This window comes from Epinephelus moara, chromosome 6, assembly GCF_006386435.1.
Source record: "Epinephelus moara isolate mb chromosome 6, YSFRI_EMoa_1.0, whole genome shotgun sequence".
Lineage (NCBI taxonomy): Eukaryota > Metazoa > Chordata > Actinopteri > Perciformes > Serranidae > Epinephelus > Epinephelus moara.
In genome coordinates this window covers 6,334,440-6,358,565 of record NC_065511.1, presented here as the reverse complement: position 1 = coordinate 6,358,565, position 24,126 = coordinate 6,334,440, and the positions used below count along the sequence as shown (strand labels likewise).

Below are 24,126 nucleotides of genomic sequence, written 5' to 3'. Positions count from 1 at the left end.
ATTTGTTTATGCTGTTTGTTAGCTTCTTAGCTTGTAGCTAGCAGTGGCTGACACAGTGTTTGCAGTTCTGAAACATATAACAATATCTATTATGGTGTAGTTTCTAGTAGATACTGAAATGAAGCTCCAGGATCAGGTTAACATCCAAAAACTGCAAACTCTACTATGTTTTGTTGTCAAAAGATTCACTATGCTAATGCTAACTCTGCTCTCTGTACTGACAGTCTGCTTTGCAGTGGAAGTTTCAAGTTTCTTTGCTGGTGTTGTGTTGAAGTCTGTTCCCTCGTCCATAAGTGTTTCCCATATAAGACAGTGATTGGCCTTTATATTTAGTGATGTACCTAATCTAGCTTGCCTGGTGTTTGTTTGAATCTCAGATTTTATGAAAGTGCACAGAGATCGCCCCCTTCAGTAGAAGAATATGAAAACACCTCTCAGGTGACACTTTGCACAAATACAAGTCAGTGTAGTCAAGGTCAGAAGTTTCAAAATTTCTATTTCATAAGTTTAGGTAAATGTGTTTATTAAAATTATGTAAAGTAACGTAAAGGTAATGCTGAGGTCACAAAAAAACAAAACATGTCTATTTCCACTTTTGAAAATTCCTAATGGACAGAAGACAATAGATAATATAATAACAGATAATATAGGATAAGCCAAAACTTTATTATCCCAAGAAAAACTGCTGTGCAGCAGCTGTAATACAATGTGGGAAGAGTGCAAATACAAACAGTGCAAATATAAAAAAAAATCTAATAAAACATTAAGGTTACAGTAAATAATTAACTACATACAGTGCCAAAATAGGTGAACATTATGGATCCTATCACTATAAACAATCTAGGTTGGTTTGCATGTAGATATGTATGTACAGTATTAGATCTGAGGTATGGGTAGAGTAAGGGCTCATTAATGCTCAACATTAGAGTTGGAGATGGACGGAGCCTTCCGTTTGTACTCTGCTTTCATTTCATCTGTATTTGTACATGTTTCCTGAAAGTTCATGTATACAGACAAAATAATTCTCCATCCTGTTTATAGGTACAATATCACAACCTGTGATATGTGGATGTATCTGTGTCATCATAAAGGAAGCATGGAAGTATGAGGGCAGTGACGTTTATAACATTTAAAACGGACATATCTATTTTCGTACATAACGGGAGTATTAATGAGCCCTAAGCGCATGGAGAATTTTCATGATTATGTTCATGATATTGCCCATTATGTCTTGTGAGGCAGCCATAAGGAAGACTGTGTACCTGTGATGGGGTAGTCCACGTAGCGTCTGGATTTGCCATCATAGTATTCAGTTCCCTTAACAACCACCAGGTGAGCAGGGAAGTTCACCCCCCAGGCCAGAGTACTTGTGGCAATCAGAACCTGAGTTAAGACACGAGAACGCATTGGAATGATACAACTTAGGAGGAAACCTTACACAAATTAAGTAAAGAAAAAAAATACAAGAAATGAAATTTGTACTGACTGAAAATATGCTGAAAAAATATTCTAGTAGGAGTAATGTCAGTGTAGAGGAAAACATGGTAATATGGGTAATTTGGTAATGTAGACGCAGTGTATCTATCACATCCATAATAGTATGATTGATCATTAATCAATCATACATACATTATAGTACAGCATAGTGTGAATGTTACTGTCTGTATAAGGCATCATCTTCCCCCCCTTGAGGGAAATGCAAATATTTTAAGCAGATACAACAGATTTCACGTTTTTTTTTTTTTTTTTTTTTAGACCAAGGACAGTGTGTTTAAAATGAGCTTTAAGATGACAACCAGTACAGCACTGATTATTTCTAATATAATATCATCAATCAAGAAGCACAACATTTGTAACAACGTTATCATCGTTGTCAAGAGGTAAGTCCAGTAGTCAGTATAGGTGTGGTGTACAGTGTGGAGTCATACCTGGATCTTACAGTTGACAAACAGCTCCTCCACAGTCTTTCTGTCTCTCTCATGCAAGCCTGCGTGATGCATGCCGATCCCAAAGGCCAGCGTCAGCTTCAGGTTGGAATCCCTCACTGTGGCAATGATATCCTCTATCTGTAGACAAGCCAGAGCACAGACAATGATAGACTGAGGACAGATGCAAATCCATTTACACACTGACCAAAAGGTGTCATATACAATGACACAGCTGAGGGCTGACCTGACAAACCATGACACTATAAATATGTATAAAATCCATCAAGACTGGCCCACACAGCAACCTCCAGGGCTGAAAAGTTCAGCCAACGCTAAAGTGCCAAAAACTGCAGTTCCTTAAATGGCCACTTGAGGCTGGCTGCAAGAGCAAGTCAAATCCCACAGACCCCCATGTTAAAATGACCAACCTTACAGCAGCAATAAACATGTTTACAGCCTGGTACAAAAAAACCAGTTTTGGTCTCTATAGCCAATATCCCTGTTCATGACAACTGAACAGTGGTAAATCTTTACATAACTCACCTGTTAAAATGTTATTAAGTCTTAAAGTTATGTACAATTAAGGGTCTGGTCACCTTGAGTGACAGGTGGGTGCCATCCATTGACAAGTCACTACAACATCAGCAGTGTTGGTTAGATAATGGCACCCTGACTGTCTACAGCGTGGACGAGCTAAAGTTAACTTGTACTAATTCATCTTCACAAAAGACAGCGGTTGCAAGCTTGTTTTAATTTAATATGGTGTAACTGCAGATATACAGGCGTGGCATATGAGCATAGCCGTAGTTTTTGCAATATCAGTGTGTTTTCAGTTAATGAAAGTTAATTGTAATGTTTGGAACGCTTAAATCTACACTATGATGGGGAAGCGTTGATAAATTCAATAGGGTGAGCAGCACAAGCAGAGCTCAGGAGTCCGCCATTGTTGTTGGTATAGTCGACTTTCTCGCGCGTGTCTAGTGATTGGAAGCGTAATGCGCATATGCGAAAAGTCTCTATTTTCAGAGGAACTGCATATTGCAAGTTTAAATGAAAACGGAGATGGTGCCGTTTCCAAAAAATTGCACTCTGTAACCCGTTCTCAAAACGTTGCATTTTCAGGCACCCAAAATACCCCTGCCGTGTAAACCATCAGCCAAATCGCAACTAAAGTTTACTGTTTTCAGTTGAAATCATTGTCATATAAACGGGACCCAAATCTGGATTACATGATGTAATCTGATTTCAGAGTACTTTTATTATTTTAAACAACCCATTATCGGGATTTGATCCCGTAGCTGAAATTCAATCAGATTACTTTTGAACAACTGGGAACTGTAGACATACAGTAGATGTAGAATATAAAGAATCACGAAAAGCCAGGAACAACCCCCCCCCCCCCCCCCCCCCCACAGTCACAGTCATTCAGATGCAGACATGTGGCTCATTTGCATAGCTCTCCTCTGCTTCCAGTAGGATTGAGGCATCTTGTCTTGTATTGTGCAGATCTAATGTCTTCCAGCCAACACAAACAGTTTCTGGGTTGAAAGGAAAAAAACAAAGTATAACCTGTGCTTTGCCAGAGTAAACAGAGCCAGAGCCAGCAGAGCAGAACTGCAGGAGTAAACAGAGACGAACACAACAGTTGGCTTCTGTCCTCGTTATTTGTGTTCTTTATATAAAAATATACATAAATAAATAAATAAATATAATTTAAAGATAAAGAATGAAAAAAACATTAAAGACAAATTTTCAGTGAGATAGCCTACGTACCAGTAAAATGAAGAAAATGCAGTTAATACTGGATTACTCTATCATACACACAAAATCACAGAAAATCTGTGTTTTTAATCTTCATTTTTTTGTTGATTGTTTTTTCTAACAGACGTTCAGAAGAGAATCCACATTAAACAAAAAAAAAAATACCCTCCCTTCAAAAATTGGACATGTCTCATTAGAATCAATTATTTAAACATAAGACACATCTACATCTTTCAAACATTCCAACTAATCCACTGAAAAATACAATACGAGGTAATAAGTAAGAGAATGGAAGAGGATAGTGAAAATGCAGCCCTGAGAGAAGAGAGCCGGGGGTTTGGGGAGGCAGCAGAGGAAGAAAGAGCTGTCAGGTCGGAGAGGGGATTTGGGGCAGTGGGTGACCCCCGGTGAGAGTTAAGCAGCTATCGCCAGTAGCCTGTCAGTCAAACAGCGGGGAGCTGAGCTGCTACACGGGCCAGCGCAGAGAAGCAGCAGGCGGCAGCATATGTCAGCGGAACACACACAGAGGCCGGGGACGCTGTGCACACACATATAGAAACTGGGCCTGTGTTATAAGACAGCACATATTTGCACTGAGACAGTATATCTACAGGGTTCAGGAAAGCAAATTCAGGACGTAACGGTTTCTTATGTATCATTCTAAAACTTGAATATACCATAGTTGAATGAATAATGCTACTCCATGTATACTTATGGTAAACAGAGAAGGTGATGATTGAAATGATTGTCAGGAAGTGATTTTTCCAGAAGCTTTTTGCTGTTTCTGCCAAATTATAGCAAAGATTAGGAATAATTTCCTCTGGACGATCACTCCCTCCACCTATATGGAGCTATAAAACAATGACCCTTTGTATCACACAGTAATACATAAGATTTATAACCCAGTGGCACACAACTGAATGCTTTGTAATGCTTAGCCGTTTTGTTTATTTATGGAAATTACATTATTCCAATGTCTCAAAAATACTGATTAAACATTCCAGATCTCCATGTAGCACATCTTCTTGGTCATCCACTTAACTTAAAGGGATAGTACACCCAAAGATTAAAATTCACCCATTATCTACTCACCCATATGCCAATGGAGGCTCAGGTAAAGTTTTAGAGTCCTCACAACACTTGCGGAGATCCAAGGGGAGAGGGTTAACGTTAGCAACACAGCTCCACCTAATGGAGGCTTACGGCGCCCCAGATTCAACCGTACAAAACACATAATTGAAACCACAAAAAGCACATGTGAACGCAGTGCACAGAGAGGCAGTCAGAGCTACAGGCTACAATGAGGCTAAAAACAGAGTTCAAATGACTTTTTTCTTAACAACTTTTTATGTCGGGGCTTCAGGACACTTGGATCACTACGGACGAGCAGTATGGAGATATTTTGTGGATTCAATTATGTGTTCTTGGACGTTTGAATCTGGGGCGCTGTAGGCCTCCAATAGGTGGAGCTGTGTTGCTACCCACTCTCCCCTGAAATCTCCGCAAGTGTTGTAAGGACTCAAAAACTTCACCTGAGCCTCCATCGGCATATGGGTGAGTAGATAATGGCTGAATTTTCATTTTTGGGTGCACTATCCCTTTAAACTAACTTTAACTGAATTTAGACTGCTTGAACCACAGTTAATATAAATTACAAGTTCTATGTGTCCACACCAAGAATGATAACTATCACAATAACTATAAATATATGCAGTTGCATGCCAATGTTTGGGCACCAGTGGTCAAATTTTTTTTTACTGTGAATAGTTAAGTAAGGTATGAAGTAAAAAGGGTATGAAGTTAGAGATGACACATGCCCTCAATATTTTAAGCTACAGTACTTTTTAATTTCATTTCCTTCCAATTTCAAAATAACAAAGGAAAAGGACCTGAAGCAAAAGTCTGGGCTTCCTGCATGGTCAGTGCTTAGTAGCACCCCCCTTTGGCAAGTATCACAGCTTCTTAACACTTTTTGTATCCAGCTAAGAGTCTTCTTATTCTTGTTTGGGGATTTTTACCCATTCTTCCTGGAAAGGGTTCTAGCTTTGTGAGATTCTTGAGCCGTCTTGCATGCACTGCTCTACTGAGGTCTATCCACAGATTTTTAATGATGGTTAGGTCGGGGGACTGTGAGGGCCATGGCAAAACCTTCAGCTTGCGCCTCTTGAGGGAGTCCATTGTGGATTTCGAGATGTTCTTAGGATCATTTTCCTGCTGTAGAAGTCATCCTCTCTTCATCTTAAGCTTTCTTACAGATGCTGTGATCTTTGCTTCCAGAATTTGCTCGAATTTTACTGAATTCATTCTTCCCTCTACCTGTGAAATGTTTCCTGTACCACTGGCTGCAACACAAGCCCAAAACATGATCAATCCACCCCCTTGTTTAACAGATGGACAAGTGTTCTTTTCATTAAAAATTCTGCACCCTTTTTATCTCCATACACACCTTTGCTCATTGCGTCCAAAAACTTCTATTTTAACTTCATCAGTCCACATGACTTGTTTCCAGAAGGCATCAGGCTTGTTTAGATGTTCCTCTGCAAACTTCTGACACTGAATTTTGTGGTGAGGACGTAGGAAAGGTTTTCTTCTAATGACTTTTCCATTTAGGTCATATTTGTACAGGTGTCACTGCACAGTAGAACAGTGCATCACCAATCCAGAATCTGCTAAATCTTCCTGCAGGTCTTTTGCAGTCAAACAGGGGTTTTGATTTGTCTTGATAACAATCTTACAAGCAGCTCTCTCTGAAAATGTTCTTGGTCTCCCGGACCTCAACTTGACCTCCACAGTTCCTGTAACTTCCATTTCTTAATTACATGATAAACTGAGGAAACAGCTACCTGAAAACACTTTGCTATCTTCGTATAGCCTTCTCCTGCTTTGTGGGCATCAGTTACTTTAGTTTTCAGAGTGCTAAGCAGCTGTTAGGTGAGCCCATGGCTGCTGACTGTTGGGACAAGGTTTCAGAAGCCTTATAAAGCTTTGAAAGTTGCATCACTTGGCCTTTCCTAGCAAAGATTGTGAACAAACCATAGCCATAACAAGCTAATTAAGGTAAACGTTGTTTAAAAGCTCAAATGTCTTGGGGTGCCCCAACATTTGCATGGTGCTGCTTTTCTTTTTTTCACTCTAAAATTGTACAAAACAAAAACAATATGCTAATCTTGCATAAAATGTTGAAAAGCATGTTTCATCTTTAACTTCATGCCTTTTGGAGACCAGTTCATCTTCTACTTACTTAACTATTCACAGTAAAATACAATTGTGACCAGGGGTGCCCAAACTTTTGCATGCCACTGTAGTTTTAAAAATCGTTGTGACACAAGTGGATGTCAGAGTCTTCACCGCAACTTCAAGGATGATGACAGCGGCAAACAATAAAGTTCTGATCACTTTCACAGTGATTTGATGACTTATATAAATAATCAAAATCCATCTGAATATACAGGGCGTAGGCTGCCAACACAGCTGGAGCGTGCAGCGCGTGCTTAGTGCCAGGACTTGATTTTTCGTCCAAACACAGTGCAAATTCTTGACCGAATCATCAGAAAATGGGCAAAAGAAAATTTAGATTTATGTGCTTTTCCATCCACTGCTGTTATGCAAATACTGGCAGCTGGGTCATCAAGATACGCAGGAGGTGAAGCTAATCTCCACTAAGGGACCATCATACCACTGCAGAAAAAGAGCACCAGTCAAACCTCAAATGGAGAAACAATGCATGTATGATTAATAATGGAAAGCAGACTGGACAATAGAAATAGGGAGTTTTGAACAACTAATATTCCAGTTCTGTTCTCGGAAGAGATTTGGTTAACAGCCCTTTGTGCGAACATGAAGATGTTAAAAGCCAATAGTGATGATGTAGAGAGCTTGTAGAACCCTGTGCAATGATGGTACACCCTGACTCCACATCATGATTTATTCGCCAAATTTGTATCCATTGCACTTGGTCACATTTACCTTTCATTAATACACTTTTCCGCCTCCTCAAAGTGTAATGACTGCAATTTCTGAGACTTTTTTATTTTTTTCATTTTTGGTGTTTCCAGTCAGGTTTTTTTTGTTTTATGTGCAATTTGAAAATTCTCACAAAGAAAGTCTATAATTCTGCGTGCCAAATTGACATTTTGGCTCATAGATGGCACAACATTCCTTGGATTGTACAAAATAGAATGGGTTCATCCTTTCGTGAGCATGAAAATCTCTGAAAATGTTCATGTCAAAGTGATCGTTAGGTTTGATATTTCTTTAGTACCAGTGACAAACCTGTCTACATGGTGAAGTTAGAGGAACGGTCACCAGGTCACCACCATAATAAAAAATGGAAACAATATCTAATCAGATTGTCCCGCCACTGACCAAAATGTTTGACGCAGAGACAGATTAACCAACCAACACACTTTTAGACATGTATATATACTAGAAAGTGGCAGGCTGTCACTGGCCTGTCAGGAGTCCAGTCCGTAGAGTCCAATGGATTAGTTACTGTCCGGGTCACACACCAACAAAGTAGTTCATTCACCATTAGATTTTAGTTTGCATACAACTCTGTGCTCTGCAGTATATTTATCTTGGAATACCTGTTTAATATAACAATGACATACAAGATGGCCAGACTAACATGACAGTCCCATAACATATAAGTATGTCTAAGTGTGCCATTTGGTGCAGGTAAATACTTTTTTGCATACTCATTCCTATGTAAATCAAAATGTGCATTATTTGTTTCCATCACATCAGAGGACATGAAAAGTGTACTGTATAAAATGAAACTTGCTTAACTCTCTGGCGTCACACTGCTGGGCGCCTTTTGAGTCTGAGGGTGCTTTCACAACTAACCTCTTTAGTTCAGTTAAAATGAAGTCAGGTCCGATTGCGAGGTTAGTACAATTTGTTTGGGCTGGTGTGAAAGCTGTCAATCGAACCCTGGTGTGGACCAAACAACCACACCAAGACCGCTTGAAATGGTGGGTCTCAGCCCGCTTCAGTATGGACTCTGGTGTGGTTTCTTTGTGGTGTGAAAGAAAATTTTATGATAGCAGAGATGTGATTTTAGCAACAGCTTACAATAATAATCCAGTTGCTGATCGTGAAATCTATCTGCAATCTTATAATTGATCCTGATAAAGGCTGCTAATATCCAATAACCTATTTATGCCAATGCTTACATGTAACCATGGTAGCACATACAGTGTATGCACATCAGTGAGGGTATTTCTGTTAAAATTGACATCATTGTATCTGACTCTGTGTACTTTGTCTGTTCATTAAGTCCATTAAAAAGTGTGTGACAGTGATCTCACAGTATTTAGCCCTGAATCATTACTGTACAAGACGTCTTCTTTTCATCCTGTCTCTATGTTAATCATAACATGCCATTGATTTTTAGTCTAATAATATCCTACTACTGCTTACAATCAGCTATTTCTCTGTGAGCTCTTTGTAACACCAAAAAAGTGACACCAGAATTTAATTTCCCCACGTGGGTCCTGATGATGCAGGATGACAAACGCTTAAACTGTCCAATCCAGGAGTTACCTGTCAGTTGGTCCTCTTCCCTCTTGTGCGACCAAATGAACCCAACTACAGGTATTAAAGGTCATTCTACAATGACTGGCATTCTGTCACTCCTCCAGTCTTTTGACTGAGTATGTGTGGATCGGAGGTGAGGCACTCTTGCTAACTGGGCAAATATAAAATAACACAGCAATGGTAGACAACAATAAATACTAAATGTAGACTATACGATACAATAAAAGACTAGGTGGTTGAAATGGTGCTCGTTCACTGATGGCTGTGTCTGATAAAGACGAGACTACAAATCCTGCTCAAGTTTCAATAAATGCACAACTTTACAAAAACCAAGTGACAGTAAAACCAGTTAATAGTCCCCCCCCCTCTCTGTAACACTGTTAGACATGCACGTCGAGGTAATTACAGGCCTGGATATCTGAGTGTTGTGATAATATTAGCATACTTTTCAAATGCTAACCCAGAGGAGTCATTTGCTCCCATCTTGAACTGATCCTAAGGTATGCAAAGACAATATAATGGAGGATGACACAGGCTTTTCCGGCACAAGTTGGGTTGAATTCCATCTGTAATTACACTTAAACCGGCACTTACACAGAGAACTGGAGCATCAGCACAATTCAGCCGGAGGGGGAGGGAAAGCAAAAGAAAAGGGCATCCATCGAGATACACATTAGAAGTGAAGGAAGTGCATAACGACGACAGGCATCTGCTAATATCTGCACTAAATGTATCAGTTCTCTACACTCATGGCTAAAGCGGAGTGCCTGAGTCTGATGTTGTTTAGCACAGAGCTTAATACCTGACTACAGTACATTAACTACATGTAAAAGGGCAAAGTCTAGCTCTCAGTACTGACCCACTTGATGCTTATTGGTTTATCACACTTTAAATCTACTGTCTTTGTTTTTTTGGAGGAACTACAGTGATGCACTGCTCTGGGTGACTTATTTTCAATACTGCGCCTGAACGCATCCTGTATAGTGTCAGACAGACGACCGAATCTGCTGCTCTGCTAACATCCTGCTCGCACTCTGCCTCCTGTGTACACACAGTGTTAGCGTACCTCTCTCTCGTCCTGATGCAGCCACTGTTTGGGGTTGTCCTCTGTGGCCAGGTAGGCGATAAGGTCCAGGGCAGTCAGTCGCGTTTGCCGTCGTGATGAGACAAAAATTAGCACTGGCTTGGCTGGGGAGTGGCTGCGTATCGCTGTAGAGAAAAGGTTGATTACTTGTTACTGCTCCAGTAACGGTTTTGGGATTATTTTGGGTTCTAAGTGTTATAAATTGCCTCTTCTTGTGGGACATTTAAAGCTACAGTTAGCAACTTTTATGCTGATAACTTCGTCATATTTGCTGAAACTGTCACTACTCCACAAAATCATGTTCCTCGGTTGCTCTGGCTGGCGGACAGTGCTTTGTTTTGGTTCAACTGTTTCAAACATTGCAGTCGATTCACAAACTTTCTCATCTTACAGCTGAACAGTACATTAAAATATGTTTCTGACAACATCTGAGATGAGAAATTGTCAATGCACTGACAGAGTCTTGATTCATATTTGATCAGCACTTCCTAGTTTGACAGTTGGATTGCAGTTCACGAGCAGTGATTGACTCCTCAGCCCTGATTGATTGGTTGTTTTTGTTAACCGTCGATGGATTCTTGCAGTTACCATCAGAAGCATTATGAGGAGGCAGAGGAACATTATTTTTCCCAAGACTATCTGTCTCATGTTCTTCTATGTGGATACAGTGACAGTTTCAACCAATGTGACAGAAGTTTTTTTTTTTTAAAGAAAAGTTACTAACTATAGCTTTAAAGGATAAGGCTGGTGTTATTGGATATATGTTTTTCTTTTTGTCAACAAATCCTGTGAAAAGACTCGCACCGACAATCTGTCAGTCTGACTCCCAAAACTTTCTGACTTCCCTACTTCCCTCTGTGGTACTTACCTCCAAACCCATTTATTCCTTGATTTAGTCAACAAAAGCTTAAAAGTGCTTGTGTTTGAATCCAATGCAGTATTGACTCAAATTAAGAAAACCTGAACATGTGGAAAGTGGGGTTTAACAATAAATAAATTTGGATTCCTGGGGCCTCATTATAAAAAAATAACCTACCTTGTTCTATTTTAAGTTTCTAAGTTAGAAAATTCTATCTTTCTATCACAGAAGCACTTCCTAGACTCATGGTCGTGTCCTACTCTATCGCACCTTATTTTAAGAAATCCTAATTTTAACAATAAATTTGATTCTTCAGTTGGCACTCGTCCTGTCATACCTGTATCTGTGTTTAGAGTGTACTCAGACTGCCTGCATCTTTGATTAGAATGTACCGTTAGGCTACCATCCATATCAACAGCCTTCACTTGTTGCTGGTCAGCTAGCTTGCTCTCATGGACAAAAAAAAGACAGGTGTTTCATTTTAGCTACAAGGAGTTGGAGGCACTAATTGTGTTAATGGAGGACACTGATCAAATTCTAAAATAAATGTTATGGTAGCCGTTCAATCATATTTCAGTGAGACCAAAATAAGAAAAAAAGAAAACAGAAGTTAGACTTGTGCTTTGCTTTGTGATGAATAAGTCATAACCAAACTAGAACTACAGCCTCACGGTTGTATGCCTCTATGAACCAGTCAAGTTGCAGTTATAGTTTTCATCCATGTCTGTCCAGACTGACACGTAGCCATGGCAGAAGACAATGCTTCAAATATGGATGTTGCTGCAAAGAAGCTACAGATTTGAAAACATAGATGCTTCACACACATCTTCCAAAGACCATCAATATATTCAGCACAGTTTCAAGATGGCATCCAAGATTAGAGTCACTTATTCTATATCTGACTGAATGTCAGCGTTTGAGTTATGACATTGAGTATTGGTCAGAAAAGTGTTTTTGCAGAACTAAAACTTCATTTTATCCTATTAGACATTTTTGCAAAATGTTGTCATAATTAATGTATGAGTTCTTAAATTATGGACAAAAAATATTTTGTGAGGTCACTGTGACCATGACCACACAAATCTAATCTGTTTATCTTTAATGAATGAATTTTTCATACACCGCAATACCGGTGAATAACCCAAACAACGTCCGGAACGTGCACGGCAGGAAAGTGTTTCAGCAGGGACCCATTTCACCGCTGCACACCACAGGTGTGCTTGAGCCGGCTAGAGTGAGATCATAGAGAAAAGTTTAGAGGCGAGAATGGCTGCCGGAGAGAGTCCTGAAAGCAAAGCAACCGTACACGTTGACCCAGAAGAACTCATACCAAAAAGAGCAGTGTTTCCCCTATATGCAACTAGCAGCGGCGCACTGCCGTTTACAATTCTCCTCTGCTCTCTGTATCGCGCACGGCGGAGTTTCGCCCCGATGCACNTACCAAGAACACAATATATTTCGGTGTTCATTAGTTCTCCATCTTCATTGTCACTGTGCAGACCTAACAACAGTGCTGCTGACAGTTTTGGCAGTTATTATGAATTTAGGACTGGGTCTACGCCACCCTACCATAAGAAATCCTTAAGTTATTACTGTTATGTAATAGCCAAATTCCTATCCTGAGATAAGATAGGATTTTATGTTTCTGAAATATCAAAAATCCTACATGTTATAACGATTCAATTTCCCTTTTAAAAAAGTTCAAATAATGCAACAGTAACTTAACCTACAGCCAGCTGCATCAACAGCCACCAACAAATCAAATTTGCACATGTAAAAATATGCATAAAGCATGTGTCAATATGTATAAATGGGAATATGGAGCTGTACCTTGGAAGGTAGGCTTGTTCATGCTGGCCATGCGGGGGCAGTAGTGTTGTCCTGGGAAACCATGGATGTGAACTTCCAGCGGTACAGGACGAACAGACGGACGGAAGTTAAACAAACCCACCTGTTACACAGAGGAGAGGGGAGGAGGAGGGAAGAGGGGAAAAAAGAGAAGAGATTTAATGTGAGCAGCTGGCAACATGAAGCTCCATCTGGCAGTAATGTAAACTGTCTGTCACTGTCACTGAGGCCCAGAGCAGCAGGCCACTGCTGGACTCTGCTGTGGTGTGTTTAACCTTTGATGTGTCTGCTGCGTTGATTTGTGTGATGAGGCGATACGGTGCGGTTTATGAACAGAATTTAATTCAAAGTGCGTTACAGGATGTTGCACAGAGTACTGTGCAGTGTCTGGTGTGTATTGTGTTGAGGGCTGCTGCATGTCTACAGACATCTTAAAAGCCTGGTTAATGGACTGGGCAGCAGCTCAGTCCGAACGCCAGCCAGCCAGTCAGATATATGGATGGCAGGCAGCCAATCTGCTTTCTAACACTGTCTCTCTACAGCTCTGGCAACAGAGCAAAAGTCAAGCTACAGTATTATGAAATGTATCTGTGATGATGAATCCCTACAGGCGACTAGAATTTCATGACATACTGATCAGAAGCAATGACCCTAAAGAGAAAAAAAATAAACACTGTAATGTTAGAAGTTCAGGTTGAGGATATGTTGCTATAGTAAATGTGCTTAATGAGTTATTAATGTCTAACGTTCTTAATTTTGGTGTACTTAACATTTCTTTTAACCTTTTTTGGATCACCGCTGGTGATAGCTGTGACCCGAGGCATTATGTTTTCGGGTTGTTTTTTTGTTGGTCCCATTCTTGTGAACACAGCATCTCAAGAATGTTTTGAGGGAATTTCTTCTAAGTGGCACAACTGTCCACTCGAGTCCAAATGTGGACTTACCAATGATCTGAACAGATTTTGGTGGTCAAAGGTCGAGGTCACTGTGACCTTGCATCTATGTCATTTTTGTGAACGTGGTATCTCAAGAACACCTTGAGAGAATCTCTTCAAATTTGATGCAAACTTCCACTTGGATTCAACAATGAATTGATTAGAATTTTATGGTCAAAGGTCAAGGTCACTGTTACCTTGCGTCTGTCTCATTTTCTTGAAATGAACAGCTCAAAAAGACCATGAGGGAATCTCTTTAAATTTGGCACAAACGTTCACTTGGAATCAAGGATGGGCTGATTAGAATTTTGTGGTCAAGGTCAAGGTTACTTTGACCTCACAAAACATGTTTTTGGACATAACTCAAAAATGCATATGCTATTATGCCAAAAAAATTCATACACATTTTTGTCATATCTAGGGTTGCCACATGTTATAGTTTTCCCAGGATTTCTCTCTTTTTTGAGCGACTGTTCTGGAAAATTTCCCAGGACACAAATTGTCTCGTTTTTTTGTGAAAATATTCTTCTAATTTAGAACGTTAGAGTTCCAAATAAAACCAGATCCCTCTACTGCTACTCTGTTTTTTCCTCTTTACATTTAGACATCCAATCCTGTGTCTGTAAACAGGTAAAAATGAACAGAACACAGCGATGATTGGCCATATGCCTATTTCTTCATACAGGCAGCAGAAATACAAAAGTTTACCTTATCACCTAGCAACTGCTGCACGGGCTGTCCGGTCATTTCACATTATTTTGAGCTGTTAGTAGGCTGCTGTACTCCCCTGAATACTGGGAGATCTTTACACTTCATAACTGACACACTGGAGTGCAGAGATCAACTTATTTTGAAAGTCCCTGTCCGGATGTCGCAGTTAGGCTACTGTTTTGTCTCGTGCTGCTGTTGGGATGATTAAGATGTCTAACATCAGTTTTGATAAATCACAATGTGCATCAAAAGCCTGGATCGCTCTGAAAACACGTTACAAAAACAGTTTGTAGGTTTCTGTTAGTTTTCTGACTTTATGATCAGTAATCAATTATTTTTCAGCCAACAACGTACTCGGTTAGTGCATCTCTGTCCATAGCAACCAGTCTCTTTAACCCAATACAGTCTGAATGGTGATAATGTTCTCCCGTTTTTGTCATGATGATGGTAAACACCAGCATACCCATATAACCTTTCTTAAGACTTCAGTAAATGAACAGGTGTAGTTAGTCCCCTGTCATATTTCAGGAACAGAAGCGGAGACATTTGGTCAGGTACTGAATTGGTGACACTCATTTAAGGTGTCCACCTTGAAACTGTGCTGACTGTATAGATCTTCTATGCTGCTGAGGGGAGAATGTGTGTGAAACATCCATTTATTAACAGACATGGATGCAAACTGTAAGTGCAACTTGTCTAGTTTGTGGAGGAATACAACTGCAAGGCAGTCATTCTAGTTTCTTTATATAGCAGAGACTTAAATGAACTTAGACTACAAACAACGTATTTCTATATATATGTGTATACTGCGGACTAAATTAAGAACAAAACTCTGCAAGTTCCCTTGCCCATGGTAATTAGAGCAATCCCAATAAATGTTTAGATTAGTAAGTCTATTAAAAAGCATGTTAATTAACCTCCTCCACAGCTGCAGCCTATCAGCCAAATGCCTGCTGACAAATTAACTTTACTTTGCTCCCACAATCCAACATCACCACATACTGACAGTTTTGGGGCTATTTTATGCTCATCCACAAAACAAGACAGGCTTACATGGCTGTGTATGCACTTCACCACCTTTTGTTTGTCTACACCAAGATTTTCCATAACGCTTAGCTTCATCTACAGCAGCCCTCGGAGACTGACAGGATTCTTATTCCTGGCTATCATCGAAGGTAAAACCTAAGTATTTGTAACTTTTGAAATATGACGAGAGAATTAAACCAACACGAAACACGACTCACCAAGCAAAGCGGCAGTGGATGTTTTTCTCATCATTCTAGCTATTGCCATCTGGCAACAGCTGGAATAATGATTTCATGAGCACTGCTGCTGTTTAACATATATTTAACATGTTTTAACTGGCCTTTACTGTCTGGTTTTACACTTTGTTTGCTAAAATGCCAAAAGCAAATTTCCATCTCATGTAATGTAATGAACAATAGAGTTTGCTTATCTTATCTGCCAAAACAGGTTCTTACCAAAAATGTTGTTTAGAAACATATTTTAGTGCCCTGTTTGGCTGTAACAGTGAGAATCAATGAACAGGAAGTGGGCGCCATACTGTTTCCTGCAAAGTGAAAACAGAGGCTGAAAAAACTGAGATCAAATGTGAAACTAAGAAGCAATAATCAAATATAAACCAAGATTCTTTTACTGAGCTGTTAACTGAAACACAAGATCATTAGTTACCAGCTGGCAATTCATTGTGACAAACAGTTTGCACTATGTCACCTCATTGCAGGAGCATTCATTGGTTCAGTGCATGTACATTCTGGTAGATTTTCTACCTAATGAGCAAAAGGAAATGCCACAATCCTTTTTCTCTATTTTCTCTGGTCATGTAGCACCAATTTCAAAAGTATTTGTGCCTTTCTACAACATAGACAATCTGGTTTTATGAAGAGATCATCTCTCCAGTAATGAAATACCTCTTAAAGCAGGAAAGAATCAGGGTGGAACAAAAAACAAAAGCAATTATCATTATCATCGTTAATTTTCAGGAAAACAGTGGTCCTTTCAAATTTAGGAACCTTTGAGTTTCTAAAAAACTTTCCTAAAGGGTTTATCATCAGAGAAAACTAGAATCACCACCCTGCGATTGTATTCCTCCACCCTGCAGGTAAGTTTCTCTTTCAGTTTACATCCATGTCTGTGAAAACATGGATGCTTCACACATATTGACCCCCAACAGCACAAATCTATACAATCAGCACCGTTTCAAGGTGGGCACTAAAAATCAGTGTCACTAATTAAATATCTGACCAAATATTTCCCCTTCTGTTCCTGAGATATGAAACTGAATAATGGCCAGGAAAGTGTTTAATGCAGAGCAAAAAAAAATGTGTTTAATTCAGAATATTAAGATGTCACAATGAAGTTGACCTTTGACCTTATGGATACAAAATGTCATTACTTCATTATTTTATCCTATTAGACATTTGTGTGAAGTTTTGTCACAATTAGCAAATGCATTCTTGAGTTATGGCCAAAAACATGTTTTGTGAGGTCACGCTGACCTTGACCTTTACATGAAAACATGTTGACCAAAATTCTAATTAGTTTATCCTCAAGTCCAGGTGAATGTTTGTGCCAAATTAAAATACCTCAAAGCGTTCTTGAGACCTCACATTAACAAGAATGAGACAGACAAGTTCACACTGACCTTGACCTTTGACCTATGACCAACACAAACTGATCAGTCCATCGTTAAATCGAAGTGAACATTTGTGCTTAATTTGAAGAATTCCCTCAAGCTGTTCTTGAGATGTTACATTAAGATGGATGCAAGGTCACAGTAACCTTGACTTTTGACCCTTGAACACCAAAATCTAAACACTTAACTTGAGTCCAACTGGACATTTTTGTTGCAAATTTGAAGGAATTCCCTCTAGGCATTCTCGACATGTGGCATTCATGAGAATGAGACAGACAAGGTCACAGTGACCTTGACCTTTGACCTATGGCCACCAACAACTAATCAGTTGAATGTAGGGTCCAAGTGGACATTTGTATCAAATTTGAAGAAATTCGCTTGAGGCATTCTTGAGATATCGTGTTCACAAGAACAGGACAGACATCCGTACGTATGGACAGGCATGCAACCCGTGAACATAATGCCTCTGGCCATGACTATTGCCAGCGTGGAGGCATTTAAACAATTTTTAATATGAAGTGGACAGACTTGCAGTCCCATGATACTGGTCAGATCATGGGTACAGAGCACTCTTGGAAAACGATAGCAATTACTTACATATGCAGCTTAGAATGAACAATAAAAAAAGACTGAAACAATAATCTGGTTCGAAGCATTTTTTTCACATTGGCAAACTGTCTGACTGCTGCTACATGAGCCTTCATGGAGGTGTGTAAACTATTAGTGTTGGCCTTCAGTATAAAAACATATCAGTCAAATCATTTCAATAAGTCCTCTCTGCTTCAGGCTGACAGGCAGGCTCATCCATCCCCATCACTGCAGTCATTCCTGATGATTACAACTTAAGCATGGCATCCAGACACAGACTGCAGACGATTACAGAGATAAACTTCAACATTAACTCCAGGCCAAAAGTATCTGTTTATCTTAATTGCTATTATTATATACATTCAATCAGATATGAAGAGGCAGTCAACAAATGAACCATAAAAATACAGACTTAGACAAAGACTGTGGTTTCTGGCTGGCTTCACTGCAGCGGTGTTCTTGGTACACAAAGCTGATCTCACTATTCCTCAAACAAGGGAGTTATGAACATGATCCCTCCATCTAACCATAGAGCGAGGAGACAGAGGGTAACAACAATACAATGACAAAGTAGTCTTAAGCTTTACTGATATTTATGGCAGAGGACTCGTACTGCTGTATGTTTTGGTGCCATGATGGAAATCTGACCTGTCCGATTCCAAGCCAGTCAGCGAGGTCTCGAGCGTTGGCCAGAGCTGTGGACAGACCGACCACTCGGACGCTCTTAGATGTGTGAGAGGAGATGAAGTTGGTTCTGGACACAATGACCTCCAATACTGGACCTCTGTCCTCACCTAGAAAAAGACACAGTGGTACAGTCCAAGCAGAATGTTTATATAAGTAACAAAAGTTACACTTGAGTGCCTTTACACTGGTACGGGTTTTCCGATATGGAAACCATAACGTGTAATATTTTATATATTATGCATTTTGGATATATTTTGTATAAACACCGTTAACTCAAGTGGCACTGTGGTGCAGTGGTTAGCACTGTCACCACACAGCAAGAGGGTTCTGGGTTCCCCTATGTGTGCAGTTTGAATTTTCTCTGCATGTTTTCTCCCCATCCTCTGGCTTCTTCTCACAGTCCAAAGATATGCACGTTAGGTTGACTGGTGACTCTAAATAACCCCTAGATGCAAATGTGAGCATGCACTGCTGTCTGTCTTTGTGTGTCGACCCTTTGATTAACTGGCAACCTGTCCAGGGTGAACCCCACGTCTCGCACAATGTACAATGTAGAATATTATACCTCAGACAGGACTGACGTTGTCCAACCAAAATATTTATACCTGCAGCTTTGCTGAGGACTCTTACCCAGCAGGTGAATCTCATCGATGATGAGAATGGCTACTTTCTGAACGTAGCTTCTGTTCTGCCAGCTTCTGCTCACTCCGTCCCACTTTTCTGGTGTGGTGACGATGAGGTCAGCCTGTGCTATAGCTCTCATGTCTGGAGTCACATCACCTGTCAATTCCACCACCCTAGACACAGATAAGAAAAAAGGGATTATTCAGTTATGTCTAAAATTGTAATACTTCATACAATCATAGCCCTGTGTGACAAAAATGATTTCCATGATATTTTTTACTATATATTATGTAATATGTATTACTGTACATAAAGGCATTCCACCTCTGTGTGATGTCATCCACCTGGTGGTCTCTGTTTTCACTTACTTCTTCCCCAGTTTCTCCTCAATCCTGATCTTCCAGTCTTCAATCCTCTCTCTGACCAGTGCTTTCAGGGGGGCGATGTACACCACCTGAACACACATAAATACAAACAGCCATTCAATGAAAAGAAACACTGCTAGGTTTCCCCAGGCTGGATGTTAATGTTGACTGTATCACCACAGCTTCCCATGTTGGAGTATCTGTAAACATCTCTTCAGTTGGTAGCTGCTCTCAGGCAACAGTGATAAAACACCTGACTGTGTTTATCCTAAACCTCGGGCACAAGGCCACTGAAAATCTTCTGACTGAAAAACCAACCAATCACTGACAAGAGGGTCAGTGTTTAAGTGATAGTTTGGATCATTTGAAGCAGGGTTGTATGAGGTACTTATCCACAGTTAGTGTATTACATGCAGTAGATGTTGGTCAGTACTCCCCGTGTTTGGAGAACCAGGCAGAAGTACCATAACCATAAGTTTAGCTTGCCATTTTCACCACTTAACCTTTACTGTCAAACAGCCTTTTCTGACAGGAACTGAAGCTGTTACATCTTTTTCTTCAAGGCCAGACTCCATTGAGAAAAATGGTAACTAAACATTGCTGAACACAGGAGCTGCTGGTCTACCACTGCCTCGATTAGTTAGAAGTTAGTAAGTAGATTATTGTGTGACTTTGGCGTTTAAGAGGGTACATTTGGATTCACCAAAGTCACACAATAACACAAACAAACTATGTGATGAAGGCTGCGGTGGAGCAGCAGCTCCTGTGTTCAGCGAACTAAAATGACTGTTTTTGTCAACTGAGTCTGGTGTCTTCGACGTGAGCATAAATGGGGAACTGAAGCCATTAATGGCATGCCCATCAGAAAGGGCTGTATACATTAAGGTAATGTGGTGAAAATATTTGGTGTACATTTTTTTAAGGGGGGACTTTTTTTAGGTTGCTAAAATACATTTGTTGCTGACCCCTCCATAGCACTATATTGCTTAGCTTGCATGGTCGTATTCATGTCTGCTTCTCCAAACTGGGGACGAGCAAACCAACATCTACTTTATGTAATACACTGACTATGGATTAGTACCTCATTAAGCCCAACATCAAAAGACTCATACTATCCCTTTAAAGCTATCCTCGTTTTTGACCACTAGCAGGAGCGGGGAGACATATTTTCGATGAGCAGACCCCTGTTTAACGCCACAAACAATGCACACCCATGAGCACACCAGGCCATGTATCTAGGAAAGCTAGTGCAATGATTGAAAAAACAACGACAACAACAACAACAACAACAACAAAAAAACTGAGCTTACACTGATCAAGCCGCAAAAAGACAATGTGATACAAATAAACATTGTCATCATTTTCCACATCAGCCTCACCACAAGTTTATTTACATTTTTTAATGTCTTTTCTGACTGTTAAATGTTTAGACACCTCCAACAACAGAGTCTGACAGATTGTCCTCTTTGTGGTGTAACACTGCTGAATTAGCATCATGACATAAATTATTAGTGTTTCCAAACAGCAATTACACAGTAGATTTTATGTGACTTTGTGACACTCCATCAGAAACTGAAGTGTAAATAACAAATAGATGACAAGTCAATTAAGCTCATCTTAGAGCCACACATTAGCTCATATTTGACTGTGTGTGATTACTTGATCTACTTTCCTTTTTTTGATAGGGCAACAGTAACAATCATCAGCTGATAATGACCTCTGCAACATAAGTTACTAACAGTACACAACAGATCACCAACAGTGCACCCATAGGAACAACACATGGATCTACAAGGATGCAGTTTGTGATTGGTTGGACTAAATGGGAAAGTCTTTTTATATTTACAGTGTACTGAGATTGTTTGTTCTGAACAGACCCAAGTCTCTTGCCGTGGTTCTCAGTGTCTTCTGTAAAAAAGCATTTAGTACCAGTGTTGATCAACAGAAAAGACAGCAACTACTCAGTACTTTTCTTGAACTAAAATTCCCTTGAATTCAATAGTAAGACAGATGGAGCCAGTCAAACCTTAGAGGTTGGATACTTGTTGAAGACCCGAAACATGGCCATCTCTGCTGCGATGGTTTTTCCAGAGCCCGTTGGCGCCCCCAGCAGGACGTTAGTGTCTGTGTGATACAGCGTGTGGAAGATCTGAGTCTGGATGGGGTTGAAGTGAGTGAACTTGTACAGGCTCTCAAACTCCCGGTTACCGAGAGCTGTCACCGGCAACGGCTGCAGGTCCAGCAGCTCTGAGAGGGAAAGAGTAATGGGAGAAGATTAAACTGGATTCTGTTTTTTGTCTTCTCTGTTTATGGTACCAAAAAGTGGGGTACAATAAAAAGATCAAATACAGTACAATATGGACAGTACCTAATGGTAAAACGTTACATTTATTCACATCAAAATGTGGCTGCAAGAGTCACACTATTTTGTGCTGCTGCCGTGGTCCTGCCAGATGCTTCCTATTGCTGCTGTTATTATTAGTCATACTTCTACTGTTATTATACAAATATGATTAATGTCACATATACATACTATCATATATTAATATATACTTTCAACATATTGTACCACAATAGCCGTAATTATCATTATAAAATTATTACTTAAATTAATGTTGTTGTAGGCTACTGTCATTACGGTCTGTCTTGCATCTCTCTCTCTGTCTCTGTCTCTGTCTCTCTGTCTCTCTTTATGTCTCATTTTTTGTCGTATGGATTACTGTTAATTTATTATGTTGATCTGTTCTGTACGTCATCTATTGCACGTCTGTCCGTCCAGGAAGAGGGATCCCTCCTCAGTTGCTCTTCCCGAGGTTTCTACCATTTTTTCCCCTGTTAAAGTTTTTTTTTTTCCTTATCCGCTGTGAGGGTCCAAAGGACAGAGGGACGTCGTATGCTGTAAAGCCCTGTGAGGCAAATTGTGATTTGTGATATTGGGCTTTATAAATAAAATTGATTGACTGATTGATTGTTCATTTTCAGCAATATGAAAGCCAGAGATCAGATGTAGCTTCATCTGAACTCTTCTACAAAACAAAGACCCCTACTGTTTTTAGGATGTAATATGGCTAACATTTAAATCCATAAATGATATATTTAAGGTTCTGTATGTGATATTTTGAGCAATTACACAGCAGCAAATTACTATTTATTGTGCAAAGATATAGTGGAGTAATGGCTTTCTGAGCAGAGAATGCAGTCACACTCCCTCTTTGTGTGCTGTAATCTAAACTTCTCTGTTCATTGTTGTGTTAGACAGTTGAGCTGCGCGTTTGTGTTAGTCCCTGTGTGCATATCCCACTAGCTAGCTCATCACTGTCGCTCTGCACTGCACTCATATTGTGGTTGCTGCTGATATCAGGATGGTGTTATAATGTAAGCATGGTGCCCACCCTTTGATTCCAAACAAGTTCTGTTAGCACTGTTGCTGTTGTTAGCACTGAATGCGCTGTTAGCACCGTTAGCTGCTAGCTGCCGACTCAGCCACCTCTATGTTAAGAACTGTGTGCAGACAACCTCAATCAAACTCTGAATCATAGATTCTCTCTATATGTTGTATAGAGCTCATTTAAGTACTTACAACCATAAAATACCATTAATGACAAAGAAATACTGAGAGACAGTGTGATACATTATGTATAGGAAATATACTGACTACAGCAATGCAGCTTACAGTACATTAAAGTAATTTGTGGCTGGGAAAATGTATCTTGTATGATTAGTCATTTATCACGTTCATGACATGCAATTAACCTGCGTTGCTAAGTAGATATGAGAATGACATATAATTGTTCAAGTATCAGCCAGAGAAGATCTAATCAAAACAAAATAGCTCAGAATAGCCTTAGGCATTATAACAGTATTACTGTGTACCAGGGTATTTAGAAATCCATACAGCATGATTTTCAATACTATCAAAACTACAGACACTTCCCCTTTTATTAAACTGATGCTGAGATGCCGTATTGAGGCTGTAGTGCATGTAGTGCACAGCACATGCCACCAGAGGTCAGACAGACATAGCAACTGAGAGAGGTGGGGCTACCATTACAGGACTGTTAACAGTTGCAATGACAGAGATTGTGGACAAAAACAGCATATTTTCACATCTAATTCAGTGAATTAAGGTGTAGCTAGCACAGCGCAGCACACTAAAGCAGGATTTATACTTCTGCAGCTAATCAACGCCGTACCTACGGCATAGGCTCTGTGGCTACGTAGAGCATACATATATATAGCAGGCTATATCTTACGCTGTTGCCTGATGTGCAATTTTTGTAAGTTGAAACCCTCAGTGAAAACAAAGTTTTTATTTACTTTTATTTCACAGATAAGACAAAATAAATTGTGAAGACAATAAAGCCTCCACAAAACAGCATTTTAAGTGTGTGATTTATCCTGGCTTCATATGAGTAGAGGAAATCTCTGCTAGCTGCTAGGCGAATTTATACAATGTAAAGTGCCATAGGCACATTAGCATGTTGTATTTGTGGGAAAAATGTATCCAGCAAAAGACAAGTGCTTTGTCTGTGAATCCTGGGA

General features: G+C 39.8%; 1 protein-coding gene across 1 annotated transcript in view; it reads right to left on the bottom strand.

Moving 5' to 3' along the window:
* The window catches only part of ascc3 (activating signal cointegrator 1 complex subunit 3), a 252,720-nt gene that overhangs the window by 44,171 nt on the left and 184,423 nt on the right, over nt 1-24,126 (bottom strand). The window contains exons 25-32 of the mRNA XM_050047693.1: nt 21,611-21,831; nt 19,588-19,673; nt 19,226-19,392; nt 18,557-18,702; nt 13,001-13,121; nt 10,294-10,436; nt 1,929-2,066; nt 1,263-1,383 (exon numbers count right to left, since the gene is read on the bottom strand). Of these exons, the coding sequence (XP_049903650.1) occupies nt 1,263-1,383; nt 1,929-2,066; nt 10,294-10,436; nt 13,001-13,121; nt 18,557-18,702; nt 19,226-19,392; nt 19,588-19,673; nt 21,611-21,831 (1,143 nt within the window). The remainder of the gene's footprint in view (nt 1-1,262; nt 1,384-1,928; nt 2,067-10,293; nt 10,437-13,000; nt 13,122-18,556; nt 18,703-19,225; nt 19,393-19,587; nt 19,674-21,610; nt 21,832-24,126) is intronic.